Here is a 21,295-nt window from a genome sequence, read left to right as displayed (position 1 = left end):
CGATCGATTGCGAATTTATTGTTTTCTGACTTGAATTGTCACCATTAATCAATTTTCACATGTTTTAAGTTTCTCATATCAAGTGAACATACATCCTCGTCCCATATCCTGCTTGTTTTAAGGTTCATGTGATGGTGTGTGTAACGGTGCGTGTGTGCGGGTGTGTAAGAATGTGTTCGTGTGGAGTGGGTGTCAGTCTCAATTATCCCAAATCGTAAAAATTCATTTCTTAGAGCATCAAAACTACCCTTCTTTCATGTATCTACTGTGGAAGCGCCTTGGTGTAGCGGTTCTGACTCTCGCCTCGTAATCAGAGGGGCGTGTGTTCGAATCCCACCATGACCTAGCGTCCTTTGGCAAGGCGTCAATCCACACTTTGCCACTCTCATCCAGGTGCTAATTGGGTACCGGTAGGAAACAACCGTCATTGTGGTTGGTTTAGCAAATAACATGCAGCTTGAAATGCTATGAATCCAGTGACCGGGTAATACTGAATAATTGTGAAGCACTTTGGACAGTCGTAGATTGATAAAGCGCTATATAAATGCCAATTAGTATTATTATTATTATTACTGATTGACAACTGATTACGTGGGGGGGGGGGGGTCGATCGATTTCCTAGATGGGATCTTCGTTTAGTCTGCAAGCACAGACTAATATCTGACACTTTAACCTGCATGTATACCATAGCTAGAGTACAGAATAGACGCCTATCTCTCGGCTGGTAACGATCGTCTGCGTTCACAAAAAAATATGCGTGTTTTCCTTCTTTCCTTCCTCAGTTAGGCGCGTACACACACACACAACCTCACCCACGCACACCATCACACACCAACAACCTACGTAGGTCCCCATACCCCACACAAACTTACACAGACACACAACTGGTACAACATTACCTTTCGTGAAAAGCTCTCAATTTTCTCGAAAAGGTGCGTTAATTTGGCTCCCCTCCCTCAACTCATCTTTTCGAGAAAAGCACCCCCGGTTTTTTTCGAAAGGGTGCGGCCACACTCGCGCCATCCTTGCTATGCGGACGCAGCAGATCGCTACAAGCCAATCTCTCTGTGGCCCGTAATCTGAAGTCAGGTTTAATTCAAACCAGGGTCTAACTCTGTGCTAACAATTTGAGGAGCCAAAAATTTAAAGATAATGTTCATATTGTATAATATCTTATGTTTAATATTTTCTTTCCTGTTGCTTTCATAATGAAGACAAATACTTCAGTTATAATTTCCACACAATTTCGGTGTCATACGAGTAAATAGATTGAATGTGTACTGTTAGGGATTTGTGCCCCTATTGGCTCTCCATAGTTAAACCACAACTTTAAACCAGGGCTTAATTTAAACCCGAGTTCAGAATAAGGGCCTATGTGTCAAATTATTTGGTAGAGGCATGCATACACAGTGTAGTCTCACTACTTCAGAATCTGCATTATGCAAAATTTAAATTGCGAGAAACAAAGGTCTGTGCATGAAGACTAGTCTTAGCTTTTAATTAACAACCCTAACGGTAATCCTTATCAAATTTGAGGCACTGTTCGGGAGGGGTATTTTTGGTTATAAGGGAGGAAGTGACAACTAAATAAACCGACAGAAAAAAGGTCGTTGATGAATAAATGTCGGTATTGTTGTAATTACCATGCAATGGTTTTCCTCGAAAAGGCTGAATAATGTGTTTATTTTGGGGGGTAAATTCGACGGAAGAAGCTATGCAATTGAATTGTTATAATTAAAAGCGAACAGTGTACGTACATTTGTTTTCTTGTTTTCTATGTTTAGGGAAATTATTTGATTGTCAAGGGGGGGGGGGGGCTCAAGTTTAAAATTCTGTTTTCAGTATGATGGACATTAGTAAAGCAATACAAACACGGGTGAGTGGTCAGATGGCATGGGGTTCAACTACTTTAACATTTAACGATAATATATTTTCGAAGACATTTAGTATTTCAATATTATTATGTTTTGAAACTGACGTTGAAATAAGCAATATCGTGAATATTAAATCTGGTATTAGTTCGTTTCCAAATTGGGTAGGAAAGATACACACTTTATTAGGAAGCAATAGCATTATCTTCTTGTAATACAAACAAGTGCAGATATGACATACATGTAGTTAAACAAACATAACATTTTTTTTTTTAAAATGCAACGCAAGTGCTTGATTTGCTTAAACTAATTTTTCAATATGGTTATTGTTCAGTAATTTAAAGTATCATTTTATATGATAAATACAGGTATTATTTAAAACAAGAATATACGTTGCGTGTGCTCCGTACATGTATCTTTCTTTTGCGACCTTAAATAGCAAGTCGAAAAAAATGTAGGTCCCTCCTCCTACTCCATTGTGTTGTATTGGGGTTTAACACATGGACGGATGTTCTTACCCAACTGGGAAGTATGGTCAGAGTATTCATTGTTCCTAGAAAACTCAATTATCATAATTATCAAAATCAATGTGACTCTGGGTGACGTTGATTATCAAAAAAGACCTATTTTTGTCTTTTCTGCGCATTACCTGCGTACTAAATGACACTTTGTATTTCGTATAATTTGTTTATTTACATCTGGACTTTCAAGTTCTTTTAGGAAGGCCTACTTGTTTTTGAACTTGAATGGTTCCAAAGGTCATCGCGAAATGAGACATTCAATTTATTTTGATAAATTTGACGTCATGTAAGAAGGATCTTAATTGTCGCCAGTATGTATTTTCTCCGAAACACTATATAAATATATAAATGATAGATTTAGATGAATACATTAAAAGAGAGCACACGCAGGAAGAAGAACTGATAAAAAGATGGAGATCAAAAGAAAGAAAAAGGAAGCAGAGAAAAATAAAATGAACCAGATTGCCCCTCTCCTTACCCAGGTTGTAATTCATAATGAAAAAGCATGAAATTATTGTAGAACTCAACAATCAATGTGATTTGCGGTGCTTGCTTCCAGAAAACATAATTAGGACTATTGATATATTATAACAGTGAATTCCCGGTTTGTGATTCCTTTAAATTAGCCTATAAAATCTCAATTATTGCCCTTGATTTGCAGGATTTAAGGGTTGAACTAGCCATTAAACAGATAACAAGGTTTTAATTGGCTCTGGATAAGAGAGTTTGATGTTTGGTGTAGCAAAGTTCAGGGAAGTTTTTGAGTTTAGTAATACATATAATTATCTGGATGCCGCGGTTCTCAAGGGAGCCACAACACATGCACTAATTTAGATGTCTACTCCATATTTTGAAAAAAGGGCTTGTTTTTTCTTAATGGAACAGGAAGGCAAAATATATTCATTCGACCCAGCCCATTCTCAAGATGTTTAATCCGATATAGCTAATTGACAAGTGCATGTCTATGACTCGCCACTAATTTTAGGAAGGGAGATCACCAAACAGGGGAATAAAAATAACATCGCTTCTGTTATTATTTGGCTGAAGAATTAGGGATATTTAAACATTTCATGTAATGATTGATATCTCGTCACCGAATGCTTTCATAAATGTTGATTTATTTTCAAAATGAGCCGGCTGGCATACCTTGTTCTGGTCAGACATGAATTATCAGATATTATAATTTGACGTTTTGGTCTTGCTGTCACCATCGTCTGTGTTAGCCGTACATCGCCATATATATTATCTAAATGGGTGATTTATTAACCCTAATTCTTTTACAGAGGTAACTGGTCAAAAATAAAACTTTTTTTTTTCAAATTAAGAAATGGGCAGTTTACCGGTTAGACTTGAAAAAAAAAAAATTACAAGTGCTCCACATGCGTGCCCAGTAGGCCGAAGTTAGACGAACTTTGGACTACTCTAGCAAACAATGAAACTGTGTAGTACCGGCCTGGACCTCTAAATAGCCGTTAGCCAAATAAACACATCGTATCTTTAGGATCAACATGTATTTTGAATTGACACATACAGTGTTCATTGAGTTTTACCGGGGATCCCCAAGAATGAAACGCGTCATTCGAATGGACGCTTACTATCAGAAATGTGTTTTCGGGCAGTAGAAATTATGGCGTATTGGCATGCATAATTGGAGGAGAGCGGAAATCATTTGCTTTAATTATAAAGAGGGAACCTGGTCCCAGATCCGCTATTTTCCCTGAGCCAGAAAAAGAACCGAGCTCATAATTTTCCGGCAATAATGACATTATCAAGGCGACGATGGTGTATATAAGAGAAAGAAACATCCCAACAAATCAGAAACATCGAAGAAACGTGTCTTATGTATTTCACTTAATTCTGATTCACTTCGTGAGAACAGGCTAAGTTGGACGAAGAAAACAGAGAAGAAGAAAGCTTGCTACTACCAAACCACGGGAATCAAAATAATTTCCTTTGCAGCTCCTTTGAAAATATATTCTTATTTATAATGAAGGTACGTAGAGTTATCATACCTCGTTGTATTATTTTTCTGTCCATTCTTATTCAACGTCTTTTAAAACTCTCGACCCCCCCCCCCGCTTTCTTCCATTTCATTTCATAGACATCATTATTGTCATCGAAAAGTCCAAATAACACGAACATCTTCTTCCTTTCTATTTTTTTATTATTTAATTACAACATTAAGCTTTCTATAATGCAGGTTATAAATGGGTGCGATATCTTTTCAATACATTCGCCTTCTGTAGACAAAGACAAATGAGCTTATAAAGGACCGAATTAGTGACTTGTGGATCCACTCGACAAAATGATTAGGTACAGTGCTCATGAGCTAAACCTATGATCAGTGGAGTTATAGAAATTCATAATTTCATTATGTTCTTTTTCCTCAAGGAATCTTCGTGATCAAAGAGATAGGGCCTATACTGGTTGATAATAATGTATTATCTTCAAACGAGACGAAGGCCTAATAATGCAATCAGAAATCAATAAAGACGAAGTGAGAAATTAACGATTCTCAATTATTCAGGGGAACCCTCCCCCTTATACGTTTATTTTGATCAAAGTTATGATTCATTGGTGTCATATGTTTTTATTTTTATTTTATTATTGTTCTTTCAATAGATCTATCTCGCCATCGTCGTGCTCGTACACACTGTCACATCGTCACCTGTGCCAGCATCATCCTCATCATCAACGTTATCGCCGTATTGTCTTCCAATGAACCAAGCTGACTACGAATCACGAGAAAGAAACGGCCATCTGTTCTATCCAAACCAAGATGCATTCGCCGTTCAGAGTTTTAATATTAGCGACGTGGATATGGGAAGGAAAGAAACATCAAGCTGTCCATACGATGGCCTTTCCAGCGCCAAGAGCTGCCCGAACGGCGCCAAACCAAGTGCTTCTGAACCAACCAACGCCAACCAGGATGGACTGTGCCCGTGGACCTACGTCGAGTGCTTCGACCCCGATCGCATCCCGATGTCCATCAGCATGGCGCAGTGTCAATGTTCAGCGTGTTTAGACCCTTACACCCATATGGCTGATCCTAACTTGCGATGCCAACCTATCTTTCATAACATGCAAGTCTTGAGAAAAACTCAGTGTGTGGATGGTCTCTATCGATATGAGGAGGAGACTATGAACATACCGGTAGCGTGTGCATGTATGAGACAACGAGTGGCTTAAACTTGTCTCAAGCTGAGAATGATGAAAAAAACCGTCAAAATACCAAAGATTAACATCACCTTGCCTCATTTTACATTTACAATTATAAATTATTGAATATCAGAATTGTATGCATTTGTATTCATATCTATTATCTAAGAATATGTTGCTTAACTTATTTGTTTATAAAAAATATATTATTATTGAAGCCATATGATGTATCCATATATTGTCTAACCTACATGCAAATCTAATGACTGATATTTAAGATGTGCGCTTTAAATCGATTGTTATGTTTATCTTATTGTGCGTTTTAGCACGTTTCCTTCTAGTACACTGCTTCTGTTTATTGAACATTGTACTCGTAGACCATGTCAAGTTTGGCAAATATTTTGTATCCGCTATGTGGAGTGTTTGTTCAATGAAAACATGCTCATGTGAGCCTTTCTTAAAAGTTTTGGTCATAGAATTCGTCGCCCGTAAATGTTTATTATTTTGTGTAAAGAAGGGGAATCATTGTTGTTATAAAGAGTTTTCATGCATTAATCCGAGAGCTGCATACAGTTAGATACACAATCATAAACATTAGTAATCTAATATTAACACCATTCTGATTTTGTAAGCGATATAATCTCGTTTGGGTTCTTAGAGGGCGTTTTAAAAATACATTGGAAATCTAAACCTGAAACGTTGCATCGGAACAATTTAACCCCGAAATGCTGTATCAGAAAAACAACAATATAAATATTACATTAATAATAATAATAATAATAATACTCAATATTTATAACGTGCTTTTCCCACATGGCCCAAAGCGCTCACAATTTCAGTTAACTTATTTATACAAACAAAAATCAGAATGACATATTAAATGAAGGCAGTTGCCCAGAACAAAAGGGTTTTAAGAGACTTCTTGAAGGACTCAATTGTTGGGGATTGTCTTATTGTGAGAGGGAGTTTGTTCCATTCCATTGAGGATGCAACGGCGAATGTTCTATCTCCGGTCTGTTTTCTTTTTGTTGGATATGTTAATTTAAGTGGGTCTTCAGAGGATCTAGTTTTTCTACCTGGGACATAAATTTCTAAACAATCAGACAAGTATTTTGGGGCTAGGTTATAGAGAGATTTGTATACAAAGAGAAGTAACTTAAAAATAATCCGTTGTCTAATAGGGAGCCAGTGTAAATTATTTAAAATTATATTTTGTAATGACCGTTTTTTTTGTGGTGATAACTACTCGAAATGCATACAGGTGTATGCTGCTATTTCTAGGAAGACGTATAACTCTAAAGACACACAATGTTCAACTTTCTAAATATATTTCTATTAAATTAGTATATGCATATGTTTAACAACAACTTTAAGGGCGAAATGATTGTTATAAAGGATATCTTTCTTATGTACAGATGTATTCTATGCTCAAATTGACTGCCTGATGTTAAATAGGATAATGAGTTTTACGGACAATATACCGGGTATAATGAAATGTCACTATCCGCATCCTGTGGGTCGTTTCATAACGTTGTTCGTAAGTTAAGAGCGACTGGTTAACCTTTCTTACGCGCTAAATCATCACGAATGAACATTTTAGTGTATACCATTTATCCCAGGAAAAGATCAGTCGTTCGTTAAGTCGCTCTTAACATACAAGCACCAGGTAACTTGGGTTTCTTTCTCTTTTTTTGTAATTTCATAATAAAATGAAGATAGCTGAATGGTGCCAAACATTCTTCCTATCAATAACTGTTTTGAGTAACCCAGAAGAACAAAACTGGGCGTTCCCAGCTAAAACGTTTTCCGGCTTTTTTTTGGCAAGATTTATTGAAATACCTCCTGTCTAATGTGAAGAGAACAAATTGTTTATACTGCTTTGATATTTTATTTCTATGTACTTTTCTTTTGAGATAAATAAATGTTGAAGATTATATTCATAATTATATGTGCGTTCATGATTATGTTTATGCACGTTTGCAGATGTAACATGGCTCTAAATATGACTCGCAAAATAAACTTAAAGTTTACTCTGTAAGAACAAAACAGAAAAGTATGGAAGGTATAGAAGTGAACATTTGAGATTTTCAGGGGGAAAAAAACACACACACACACACACACACACATTGAATGTTGATCTCTCTAAAAACTTAACTACTTGTTGAGAACTAACAGGATCGAATACCTTATTAGATTTTAACGGAGGGGACATACGGGTATAGTGCGAAATGTGAATTTGTGTATACAAAACTGTCATGACAGTGCAAGGAATTGTAAGTATAAACAGATAATGAGTTTGAGTGAAACTTTGTGAAAACTTTGTTGTAAAAATAGAAGAAAAAAAAAACAATCAAAAATATCGATGAAGATTTGACGATAATCCATTGAAGATTAAGAAAGTTATTGGAAGTTCAATTTATTTATTTGTGATGTCATTAAGGAGCAGCTGCCCCATATGTTATGTAATATTAAATGCATAAAGATTGTTTTTTATGGTTTGTGATGAATTATTTTTTATTTTCCTTCTTTAGGAAAAGATTTGAAAAAGATTTGTGGATTGATATACTAAAGGTACGATGAAGATCATTTTCAATTTTCTGAGAATATGACATTTCATTGATTTGTTGTTATCATACCATCTGCAGGAAAGCTGCTCGCATATGACGTCACAAATCAAATAATCGAATTTCTAATGATATTTCAATTCTCTGATGGATTCTCCTTAAAGCCCCTCAATAATGTATATGATTTTTTCTGCGATTTTTTACAATAAACTTTTTTGTCAGGGTGGGCCTCCCCTTAAACTGAGGTGCGTGGGTGAATGTGAAGGGTCGGGTGTGCGTGTACGTCGATATACAGACCGGATTTGTGTGCTGACATAACCAATTCTACTGACAAAATTTGCATTAAGGTCATACAATCAGACAAAAGGATAATAATATTATAGAAGAAAAAAAGAAAAAATCGGAATAACATGTTGCTGATAGGGACGAATGTTTACAACGTGCATCACAATATATCAGGCATTAAACAAAGAGATCAAGATCAAATTAACAAATAAAATTGTTAATATAAAGAATACCGTTACAGTTGTTTAATCAAATGCGATTTTTGATGTCAAGATATTGGATAAGGCAAACGGATTTACAAACCTACGTGCCTAGGTATGCGCTGGCGGCACGTTCAGGTGTGTCATATCCACTATCCGCAGTATACTGACATGATGCAGTATAGTTATCTACCACTACTAATCCTTCCGCTACTAATGACTTTTATTATGAATATTTCTTTTTCTTTCCCTCTCCTTTCTTTCGTTTTCATTTCACTCTGGTTCACTTCAATGGCTAGATGAAGAGTGGAAAAATGTTTATATATTTCATTTATTTATTAATTCATTTATTTATTTATTTTCATTTTTATTTTTAATTTATTTATTTATCTATTTATTTATTCATTAATTTATTCATTTATTTGTTTAATATTAATTAATTAATTAATTAATTAATTAATTAATTAATTAATTTATTTATTTATTTATTTATTTATTTATTTATTTATTTATTTATTTATTTATTTATTTATTTATTTATTTATTTATTTATTTATTTATTATTTTTTATTTATTTATTTATGTATGTATGTATCTATTTATTTATTTATTTATTTATTTATTTAGATGGAGCGTTGTGGCCCAGTGGATTAGTCTCCGGACTTTGAAACAGAGGAACGTGGGTTCGAATCCCAGCCATGGCGTAATTTCCTTCGGCAAGAAATTTATCCACATTGTGCTGCAGGTGAGATAAATGGGTACCCGGCAGGAATGTATTCCTTGAAATGCGTGTGCGCTGTAATCTTAGTAATTACGGCTGCCAAGCTACAGCTCGGGTAATAATATACAAGTCCTTTGGAAGCGCATAGATATATTATTCATAATTGTGATACGGCTATACAAGAACTGTTTATTATTATTATTATTTAGTCATTATTTATTTATTTATTTATTGCACTCTTTGTTTCCAGTAGTGCCTAGAGCAATTTCATTCATTTTAAGGGGGATTGCATATACCACCGTTAATTATATGCCTTGCTCCCGGATATCGGTGCCATGGCCGAGGATCGTACCCAGACTTGCTTGTGTCTCGTCAGGCGGCTTACACTGTAAAAAATAGTGGGTAACAGTGCTCCAAGATGATAATTAAGTGTCTACCCAACTCTGGCATTTCTTTGGGGCATTTTCATTTATCAAGTGTGATGAAAATTTTGCCCGTTCTAAAGTAATTGTTGCTTGTATCTTGAACCTTACTTGACAACATGCTTCCCGCATTGGGTAAAATACTGCCCCAAATTGGTTGGACATATAATTACCCTCGTGGTGGTAAAAAAAAAAACCAATATTTTTTACAGTGTAGACAACTCGGCCACCGCACCTCCGCAACTAATATACACGTTCACATACAGCACATCCTGAATAACCCTTAGAATTTTATGGACACACAGACAACCCCACATACGCACCTACACCGTGGCATTCACACCCAAACACATTTAACATAATTATATATACCCTTCCGCACGTACGCACACACATACCTAATCTTCACACACACTCACGTTGCAAAATTACATTATTTTCGATTTGTTTCCCTTCCTTTTCTCGTTTTAAAATGTACTTTTAGATTTCGAGGTTTTTAAAATGCACAAAAACATTATTTTCCTCTTTTATTTAAGTTATATTATATTTTTAACGGGGGCGGTAATAAGCCAAAAGTTCCTTTTATCACTTCTTGTAAAATTTAACAAATAATAGGGAGAGAAAACAAACGTTCTGGTCAGCCTTTTTTTTTCAAAGTTACCCATTTACTCAAATAAATCTACAAACAAACGCATCAAGAACATCAAATCTAAATGATATGTATATTCTTTTTTAGAGCAAAAGCCCAGCGTTAGGTCGACAAGCAGTATAATCACCATATAGTCATGACAGTGGAAAACCTGATAATAAAATAACAAACAAATGTTTTTTTTTGGAATATCCATAAATAATTTACTGTGTAATTTGAATTTTAACACATGCATGTTAACAATATTGAAGAAAACAGTTGATAGGATAATGATAATGGCTATGAAGCCTAAATTAGTATAAATCCAATAGTATAGCATAAACGATGTCCTTTGGACAACTTGCACAAGATACATGAGAGAGGCGTCATACTACTGGTACCCTATATACATTTAACAGTGAATGATATAAAGAAGCTGGTGTTTCAAAGAAAGAATTACGTTTGTATCGTTTGAAAATTTAGATCATTTTTTAGACATAATATAGGATTAATATATTTTGACTATTTAAAACAATAACGACAGTTCATGTATTCAAATCAAGACTGTAGACGTGCTAAACAATTAAAAAAGGCAACCGTTTACTTAAATTAAATTTATGTATTTATTTGAATTTATTTATACAGGATTAAAACATGATCAGCACAGCTGTTTTACATCATGGTCCTGATACAACAACTTAAAAGATTGAATATATGAAAAAGAATCATCCAAATATAAAGATAACAAATTCAATTCAATATAACAAAATGACTAGAGAGTAGATGATAGAGAGTTACAAAAATAATATAGTAATCTAAATGAATTACAAAGTAAAAACAAAGTATATGTATAAGAATTCACTTAAGAAATATGTAGAAATAAGAAAAGTTCCAGACTTTTATAGCAGCATATATTGATGAGAGTTTGAAAATTTCCTTATTGGATTTTGGCAAGATTGCGTTTTAGGAGTTGTAATTTCTAGTATTGATGCCATGTCTGTCAAAATACATTTCGATTTCTAACTTCGTAAACAAACACTCCACACAATGGATACAAGCATTTGCCAAACTTGACACTGTCTACGAGCACGCTGTTTGCTTCACAGAAACAGTTTATGCAAAACGTTCTAAAACGCAAAAATATTTATAATAATGATAAAGCAGCAAAAGAAACATTATTCTACAAACAATAAATATCAGTCCTTTTATATTGACATAGTATATATATATATATATTGTACAAATGTGATATGAAAACTTTTAATAATTTGGATAAATACAAATAAGTTACATAGCATACACAACAAATATCAGTCCTTTCATATTGACATAATATATATATATATATATTGTACAAATGTGATATGAAAACTATCAATAATTTGGATAAATACAAATAAGTTACATAGCATACACATATTGGTCTAAATGTCAAACAATAAATACAATAAGCATCAGACTTCGGATTAAGAAAACAAAATCCTTGTCATGTGTAATACATCACGTTGGTAATCCTATACATGTAAAGAATATAAGTTATAACTACGGGATTGAAGAAATCATCACTTCGCAACAAACACTCCACACAGTGGATACACACATTTGCCAAACTGACATGGTCTACGAGTAAGCTGTTTCCAAAACAGAACCTGTTTATCAAAACCTGCTTAAACACACATATAAAAATAAAGACAAAGGTAAAAAAATATCAGTGATTAAGTATGAAATATTATAACAATAAATATATATTTTGCACAAATATCGCTTCAAATATAGTTTGAATTAATGAATATTTCTGACAAATATAAGAATAAATTAAAAGGCCAAAAATAAAAATATTACATATGAATACAAAATATATCTCTGATATTAAATAATTTATTATAGATGGTAAATGAGGCAAGGTGATGGTCATCTTTGGTATTTTGGCGGGTTTTTTCTTGCTCAGCACGGGACAAGTTTAAGCAACTCGTTGTCTCATACATGCACACGCTACCGGTATATTGATAGTCTCCTCCTCATATCGAAAGAGACCATCCACACACTGGGTTTTTCTCAGGACTTTCATATTATGAAAGATAGGTTGGCATCGCAAGTTAGGATCAGCCATATGGGTGTAAGGGTCTAAACACGCTGAACATTGACACTGCGCCATGCTAATTGACATCGGGATGCGATCGGGGTCGAAGCACTCGACGTAGGTCCACGGGCACAGTCCATCCTGGTTGGCGTTGGTTGGTTCAGAAGCACTTGGTTTGGCGCCGTTCGGGCAGCTCTTCGCGCTGGAAAGGCCATCATACGGACAGCTTGATGCTTCTTTCCTTCCCAGGTCCACGTCGCTAATATTAAAACTCTGAACGGCGAATGCATCTTGGTTTGGATAGAAGAGATGGCCGTTTCTTTCTCGTGATTCGTAGTCAGCTTGGTTCATTGGAAGACAATACGGCGATGATGACGATGTTGATGATGACGATGCTGGCACAGGTGACGATGCGACAGTGTGAATAAGAGCGACGATTACAAGACAGATCTGGGGAAGAAAACAAAATATGAAAGAGAGAAAAAAAATAACTGTATGTTCAGGATAAACAGCTTTTTAGGAGTATACATGTAAATACAATCATCTATCTCTATCATAATCCCTCAATGATTCATAATATACCCGTACTTATATAAGAAAGTATCATCATAAACCATAACTGTAATTTTTCTTGTACACATGCTTTAATATGAAGGATCGAAATGCATATGGTATTGTTGCGGGCAATTTCACCCCCCCCCCCTCTTTAAAGTTTGCAACCACATGTTCCTACCTACAGTAGACATGTTTACGTAAAGGATGCCAAACCTGAATTACTTGACCTTAATTAAACAGAGCTTAATGCTGTATTATATAAATTGTTTTTTTGAAGTCACGAAAACGTAATTTGCTAAAGAAAACAAAATAACTACTAATTAAGATACGTAAATAATTTTTTAGGGAATCATGTCAAGGAATCTAATGATGATATTGGGATATAAAACAAATGAAAGGGATGTGAGAAAATTGGGAATAGAGAGAGGGAGTGAAGGGAGGGGGGCTGGAGAGAGAGAGAGTGAGAGAGTGGAGGGGTAGAAATTAAATAAGCGGTTGTGAGCAAATAGAGGTAGAAGGATAGTTTGAAGTTTTTACGTACCTTCATCATCAAAAACGTGTATTTACAACTAGGGTGTGAAGATTCTTGATTTCGCCCGCGTTGGTATCTATCAGCCTTTTTTGTCTTTTGTTCAAAGAGTGCCTTTGACCAACTTAGCCTCTTTTTTTTCTTTTAAGTGAATCAGAATTAGATGAACTACAGGAACCTCTTTCTTTAACTAGATGCTTCAGATTTGCTCAGGTGTTTCTTACTAGTCAACCTAATCCCAAGCTCTTATATACCCTCGCTGCATTGATTATGTCATATTTTGCCGGGAAGCTGTGAGGTCAAAGCCTATTCTTGATGAGGGAAAAAGCGGATCTGGGACCCAGTTCCTTCTAAATAAAAACACACAATTTCCGCTCCCCTTTAAAGCACCATAACTTCTACTGAGCAAAAGCCCATTTCTGATGGATAAAAGTTAATTCGAATGACTCATCTAAAATACCGGAGATCCCCGGTAAAAATAGGTGACCATAGAATGTGTTTATTATAAGACTAGGATCTATTAAAACTGTATATTGGACCTTAAGATACGCAAGGTTTGTTTGGTTAACGGCTATATCGAGTTCCAGGCCGGTACTAGGGAGTTTCATTGTTTGCCAAAATAGTCCAAAGTTCGTAAAGTTTTTCCGAGACATTCACATAAATACTTCATTTAATATAAAATGGGCAAAACACCACGTGGACCGCCCTAAAGAAAATTCTTGCACAATGCAATATGGTCATCATGATCGTTTTATCTAACCCTAGGCAAATGGGGATCCTCACGTGTTAAAAAGCCACCCTTTTGGCACCAAATAACGATGAATTTAACTATCCTTTAAATATATGATTTATTAAAACTTAAGCCTGTTTATAGAATGTTCTGGTTGAACCTGTCTCAGGTACACTTTATACCCCGGCGGAAGTAATATCCGTTTATCACTTGCCGGAATGAAATTAATATATCCTGATTCCCAGTCTTTTTTCCCTGAATTCTTTCCCCAACACCCTATTCTTCACACAACGTTTTGACGTCAAATAAAGTGCAAGTATCTTTCGATTGATATTGAAAATTGTGTATTTAATGCACGATATAATCAATTAAAGATGAGATAAGGAATAATGAAGAGGGTCCATTTCTAAGTTTAACTCCGTGTACTTTTAGGTCTCAGATTTTCTGAGAAAAAAAATAACATGTAGTAAAAATTGCGTCATGCTGGATTTCTTTTTTAGAAATTGGTTAGAAATAGTATTTCCCGTAACAAATTAGTTATGATTAAAATCGTTAGATACCCTTTCTAAGTATTCCAACTTTGCTGCCGGGAAAACATTTTTGATTATTTGTTTTTGTTGTATTACAACTTATGAAGATGTTATCAGAATTTAGTGAAATAATAGCAAAATATTGAAAATAAACCTTAAGAGCAATTTAGATTAAATAGTTAACTCATTAAGAGAGATAATGTCAATAGTAATGAAATATCATGGTGTGTGTAGATATGTGAAATATGATTAAAAAAACAGATATCCAAGACTTAAAAAAAATTATTTGACGATAATTCAGATTTTCACAACTGATTAAGATTCCCCCCCCCCCGTTACAATATCCCAAATCATCACTTTATTCTATGATGATATCCAAAAACATCGCCATTTTTCGATCTCGGGAAGTAGAGTTTATCTCGACGAAGCACAATGGAATGAATTGTACATTTATGAAATTCAGATTCCACTCAAAAGTTATAAAAAACTTGAGGTTCTGTACAATGGTTGCTAGTATGTATTTTCACCACAACTCTTCTCTTTTCAGATTAAATTCCAAATAAGTTTTTAATTGCAACCCATGATAACGTCATCGGGATTTGGAGAAGGGTGTGTTCTCATTTTTTTTTATAGAGAGAGGATGGACTATCGATTTTTAGGTTCCATGCCATTATTTTAATATTTAAGTCTTAAGTTATCAATATGTGGAAATATTTATATTTTTTCGCAAGTGGATCGTGTAGTGTCTGTACGGCTTATATGGGTTGAAATCACGAATTGGTTTCAATAGATCATGCATATGGTCTCTGAATACAACTGTTCAAGAGCGACTCGACCGTCGATCCGTTCGAATCGTGCGAGCTATTGCATTGAATAGCGCGTCGACGTGCCACAATCGCACGATGATTGCTTTTGTTGGTCGCCCGACAGGGTTCTAGCCTCGCACCGACAGTTGCATCTAGTAAAATTTAGAGCTTCGAATACCACAGTTGCAAGCAGCTGCGGGAAAAGTTTATCCTTTGCCATTTATTGAGACGTCAAGTCCTTTGTCGTTTATAATTGTCATAATTTCAGTTTCGATGTTCTCACTAAAGATAGTGTTAACTTTAACAAGGTACAATGCATTTGAGTTGGGTCTCAAAACAACATGGATACTTTGCTGATAGGAATTTTATATTTCATCTTAATTCCACTGTGCAGAAGCCAAAAGGAAAATTCTACAAGTGAGAATGACAATTCGAACTGCGATGGCCGATGTTCCTTAGGTAGGAGTTGTATCAATTTTGTAATTTCTACCAGTTTATTATTTTTTTTCTCTCTCTATCTCGCTGAAGCTTCATGTCAAACTATTCAGGGATTTGTTTGTAGTGTCCATAATTACAGTAGGATGTGTGTAACGTAAGACCTTTAGAGAAAGGCATGTTGGGGGAAAGTAACAGGGAAGTCATTTTAATGCGTTTAATGCGTGCGTTTATATACGAACAAAAAAGTTCAATATGATGTATGACCTTTGGGCTCCTGACCCCCCCCCCCGGAAATTCGACATGCAGATACGTTTTGACATTTTTGGCTGTTCAGCTTTGCTAAATACCTCTAGGCCTTATCGTTTGAAGAATTCGTCACAAAAAATGAGATGTGCTATACTGTGGTATTTTGTTTTTGTTCAGTCGGGGACTACGTCGGGTGCTACAACATCGGCTGCCTGGACCAAGATTACAACGTTACCTTCAAAGACAAGCGTATGAACTCTCCAAATACTTGCAGTAGAGCCTGCGAGGAAAGAGGGTTTGCCTTTGCCGCCATTCTCTCCATGGTAGAGTGCTCCTGCTCCTGTCCTCATGGGGAACAAGGATGTCTTGGCAAGTCCCTGGAAGACAGCCGGTGTGGTGTCCCCTGCATTGGAGACCGGGACAGCTTCTGTGGAGGGTACAGAACCATGTCTCTTTACAAAGGTAACGCACAGACAAAAAATAGAATAAGTAGAAATCCCTGTAACTGATATACTTGACAGCAATAATATAATTGTAACATACACTGTTAGAAAATATATCCTTAAAAAAGTTCCTGCAGCAGAGTCTCGAGACCACCTGTAATCAATACCAGATCTTACATTGTTTCATGTAAAATTACAGAAAATATGTATTTGATGTATGGAATCCTACACATTTCCTGAAATAAAACATAATTTTCCTTTTTTTTTTAAACAGTCCTGTTCTGTTAAATTGCAGAAAAGTTCCTGTTTTGAGAATTTACAGAATGATTCTGTTATTGCTCTCTGCAAAATCTTTTTTTAAATGTAAAATGTAGGTTTCTTTAACACTGCTTTTCATCCAATCGGTATCAAACATCTATCACAGATGTTTGATTTCAAATATAATGATCGTAATGATGGGTCTCGTTGTATTGTTATCAGTAGTAATATCAGTAGTATCCACCAATATTCATATTGATGTTCTCGAATCTGAATTTGAATCACCACAATTCATGTTATTATCCGTTATCTTCAGTTTCGAGCATGACAGCAATGTCTAGGTTGCCCCATGACCAAATTTTATTACATGGCATGCGGCCTATTTTCATTAGCAGATTAGGATAAAAAACAAACGCTTTTCAAATTGAGAGAGAATATGGCTACAATGATACGTCAGTGATCGAATTTGGAAATATGCTATTACTCTGGCACCGTTGGCACGTTGGTTATTCTTGGCACGGACCTACTAGTAGGTCCATGTTCTTGGGGATATTTTCAGATGTTGCTTTTCAGTAGATTTAGCTAAAAATAAGTATTTTTTAACAATTTAATGGACAAGTTTGATCATCATTAAAATATCTACTACTGTCATTCACTTTGTGGCCCACCTTGGATATCAAAATTCAAACGACGTTTCTGTTCATGCGCGAAATACAATTATGACCTAGTCTATTGATAGTGCTTCTAATCTAGAATTGATTTTTTTTTGTTATTTCTTCTTACTTGCAGTGAACGCTTCGGTATCATTGAACATTATTTGCAAAAACCCCTTCGACCAGAGTAACGAGAGGATGTCTACAATCAAGATTATCAATATCCAGTCAAGTGGTAAGTTGCCAATGAACTAGTGAAACATCAATATTCACGAAAGCCAATCACTTCATACTTGTTGATTAAAAATAAGACAAGCGATCAGTAACAAATTGACAATTAATAGTAAGACTTATGATTGACATCGCAACACCATATCAGTCGCTCAGCTCTTGATGTATTATTCAATGAACCTCCTGTTCTCCTTTATCAGTGGTTATATTCCATCTGCTTGTATATACAGAGTAGAATAAGATTAACTTTTGACTCATAAATACACCACTTTATTCATTTTAACTGTTATTGTTATTATTTCCTCTTCAGTCTAGTTCGCTTCATTTACCTATTTATTTATTTATTTATTCATTCATTTATTCACTTATTTATTCATGTATTTATTCATTTATTTATTTATTATGTGTTTATTTATTCATTCATTTAATGTACAACTTGTCGATTTTTTTTTGGGGGGTAGGTAAATTGTCAGACAAAACGATGATACACATTTGCATACTTTACGGTCCTCTCCTTTTTCATTTTACTATTTTGTTGTTTGTTTATTTCCTACATGTATATAGATTCTCCTTCAGATTTACGTGTTCCAATCATCATACCAGTCTGCACTGCAGTATCACTTGTCTTACTGTCTGTTGCTGTTGGTATATTGGTATATTGTCGACGAAAGCACGCCGCGCAAAGGCCCCTTTCAGTGAAAGACACAAGCAGAGCAGACAGACAAGCAACTGTCAATGATCGTTACCGAATAGGTGTCCATGGTAAGACAATTCAAGAAGAAGTTCCCCTAAAAGGAGAATCCAAGCCTCCAAAGATAATGCCGGAACTGCCGAACATTCCGAAAGAAGCTGTGCAACCAACGCCAACATCGGATGATGTATTACAGGAAAGAATCTACCATGAGCCGGACTTTGTAGAAAGTTCTGTACCTTCGGTTGGCATCGCCCTGGGCCACGAGTACCTTGACTCAGGTCAAGGGGATCCTGTAAGAAGTACTCCCTCTGTTGATGAGATCCACGAGTATACTTACCCCAAGCTCGAGCGAAGTCAATTCAAAGGTCCTGCGAGGGTGAACAGGATTGCTGAGGATGGATACCTTTTGGCAGAACCTGACATACATCCCGTGCCGAATCCTACGCCAAAGGTCTATTACTCTTCACGTTTACCGAAATGTGATATGAAAGACGAACCTTCAAAAGCATATGCCAATGAAAATGACCCTGCACCGATCGGTGGAGCAAAATTGGAAGATTCACTCGACGTCGAGAACATGCAAGTATACTATTCAAGGAACGTACATCGTTCAGCAGGTTCAGGAAATCAAACGTTAGAATTATACTCCAAAACTGATAGTGACGAAGTAATAGAATGACGGCGTCGCGAAGAACTGATTGATAATATGTCATGCTTAGAACAGAATAAACGCTATTAACCAGAGTGTACGTACCTGTGAGTGAGGACCTAAGTACAGAAGTATTTACACAGTTGATATAAATCTAATATATATATATATATATATATATATATATATATATATATATATAAATATATATATATATATATATAATGAGATGAGGCGAGGCCAACTCAACAGATGACGCAGGACACCATTATTTGCTTTAGCTTTCGTCTTTTAATTGAGACTTCGTCAGAAGCGTCTGTATTTACAGACTATTGTGATAGTTAAGTATGACCGTATCCTATCTCGTTCTTTAGGAAAGTCATCTCATTTATGTTTAATATTCACAACTCTACAGCGATTGGTAGAAGTAAACTTATCATCACACTATATACATATATATTTATATAAATGTATAACATTTTGCACTCTTCCATACACTGGATCTTAAGTTTACTGCCGGTCCTAACCTTGCATTTTTGGTAAGCGGAATGGTGAATTGTACATTGCCTAGCAAAAGGGAGCTGATATTGTTCACCGTTTTCTTATAGAAGAAACCTGTAGAAGAAACAGAAAGCTCTGTATTGGTATCTACACAAAACTTTTGTTACATGTTTGTCCTTATTAAAACGAAAACTTGTATTCATCTATCTTTTTTGGGTCACCATGCAGTGAACCCAAGGGCTCGTATAGGCAGTCTTTTCTGGGCATTACAAGAGGATCATTTCCTGCAACAAGCAGCATACTTATTAAAAGTTTGCATTTATAAAAATGACCAGCAAATTAGAAATTGTAGTTAAGAAATAAAACAAATATGAATGTATAAAATTGGACCTCATTACAATACAAAAAATAATTTTCTGATTTTGATTCACATTGACGTACAACTTTTTTTTATTCCAGGGACATTGCCATTCTTTTTTTTCTTATCAAAACAAACATAAGGAGGATGATAATGACGATGATGATGATAATGATGATTATTGTGATGATGATGATGATGATGACGATGATGATTATAATGATGATTATGGTGATGAGGATGATGATGATGATGATGTTGACAGTGATGATGATGCTGATGATTATGAAAATGAACACAATTTTTATACTAATTTATTTTTTGGTAATTTCACCTAATAATGGTAAGGTCTTGAATTTGAAACCAACTAGAGTAAGCGGGAAGCAAATTACACTCTATAATGATTTTATTTCTCACCAAGCCCATTGTGTCAGAATCTAATGGCCCTGAACTTAATTAATAAAACTATAAATGAGTCTCACTTTCAATCACTCCCTTCATCTGACAAATAAATGCCTAGACTAACATCATCTATATATTTCCGACACAAAATATATCTTAAGAGATATCCATAGCATATTTTACAAAACGTTATCATGGTTCTATGGATTGTATGCCATTGTCTTAATTTGTCCTTCTAAGATTAATAAGTATAATGGTATGGAGAAACATTTCCTCGTGTATGGGTGTGCGTGTGTATGTGGGGTGGGAGTGCGTGTTTATGTGGGGAGGGAAAGCTCGGTTTTTTTTCTTTGGGGGGGGGGGGGCAATTTTTTAAATTCAAGAAACTAACCAGGAGCGCCCAACCATCAGGGATGTCCCCTGTCCAGATTAATTTTCCGAACACTAGGCAATATATTGATCATCATATTTCACACAGAAACAGCATTATGCTCACTTTTTTTTCTGTTTATTAAGTCTGAAAACCAGCCTAGTTGAAGGTCAAATTTTAAATGGACCCCAAGTGACACTTTGTAATAGTCAGTTAGTGTGAATGTGTGCTATAGTGCACGATGTGTGACGATGTGTGTTGTATATAAACAAGCGGTTTAATTGGGGTTACACAAATCATGCAAACATGGTTTAAAAGATTATTCACAAATTATATTTGAAGTTTTATCTCGAGAAAAACCTTTTGTGAACCACGTGATATAAAGGACCGTGCAATTACCAAATCGAACATGTCTTTATTATACACTTAAACAATCTGATTGATTAAAATT

General features: G+C 35.3%; 3 protein-coding genes across 3 annotated transcripts; 2 read left to right on the top strand and 1 right to left on the bottom strand.

Annotated features, from left to right (window-relative positions):
• Positions 1–4,213: 4,213 nt before the first annotated feature.
• Positions 4,214–7,416, top strand: LOC129280081 (interleukin-17D-like). Its single transcript, XM_054916134.2, has 2 exons — positions 4,214–4,385; positions 5,015–7,416. The coding sequence occupies exons 1-2, from the start codon at positions 4,380–4,382 to the stop codon at positions 5,579–5,581; spliced, it is 573 nt and encodes a 190-aa protein (XP_054772109.2). The 5' UTR covers positions 4,214–4,379; the 3' UTR covers positions 5,582–7,416.
• Positions 7,417–10,548: 3,132 nt separating this feature from the next.
• Positions 10,549–13,757, bottom strand: LOC129280082 (interleukin-17D-like). The gene is made up of 2 exons (XM_064112426.1): positions 13,548–13,757; positions 10,549–12,901 (listed from the first exon to the last, which is right to left on the bottom strand). Exons 1-2 carry the CDS (start codon positions 13,554–13,556, stop codon positions 12,332–12,334), a joined length of 579 nt encoding a protein of 192 aa, XP_063968496.1. The 5' UTR covers positions 13,557–13,757; the 3' UTR covers positions 10,549–12,331.
• A 2,017-nt stretch (positions 13,758–15,774) lies between these two features.
• Positions 15,775–19,348, top strand: LOC129280083 (uncharacterized). The gene is made up of 4 exons (XM_064112542.1): positions 15,775–16,060; positions 16,463–16,747; positions 17,776–17,874; positions 18,435–19,348. The coding sequence occupies exons 1-4, from the start codon at positions 15,943–15,945 to the stop codon at positions 19,241–19,243; spliced, it is 1,311 nt and encodes a 436-aa protein (XP_063968612.1). The 5' UTR covers positions 15,775–15,942; the 3' UTR covers positions 19,244–19,348.
• Positions 19,349–21,295: the final 1,947 nt, after the last annotated feature.

Source organism: Lytechinus pictus, chromosome 17 (genome assembly GCF_037042905.1).
Source record: "Lytechinus pictus isolate F3 Inbred chromosome 17, Lp3.0, whole genome shotgun sequence".
Classification (NCBI taxonomy): Eukaryota; Metazoa; Echinodermata; class Echinoidea; order Temnopleuroida; family Toxopneustidae; genus Lytechinus; species Lytechinus pictus.
This window is presented reverse-complemented; position numbering and strand designations above follow the sequence as displayed.

Bases quoted from the DNA above. Each gene is read 5' to 3' on its own strand.
- LOC129280083 (XM_064112542.1), top strand. From the start codon at position 15,943: ATGGATACTTTGCTGATAGGAATTTTATATTTCATCTTAATTCCACTG. The intron at 16,061-16,462 runs GTAGGAGTTGTA...GTTTTTGTTCAG, and splicing joins CGATGGCCGATGTTCCTTAG to TCGGGGACTACGTCGGGTGC. The intron at 17,875-18,434 runs GTAAGTTGCCAA...ACATGTATATAG, and splicing joins TATCAATATCCAGTCAAGTG to ATTCTCCTTCAGATTTACGT.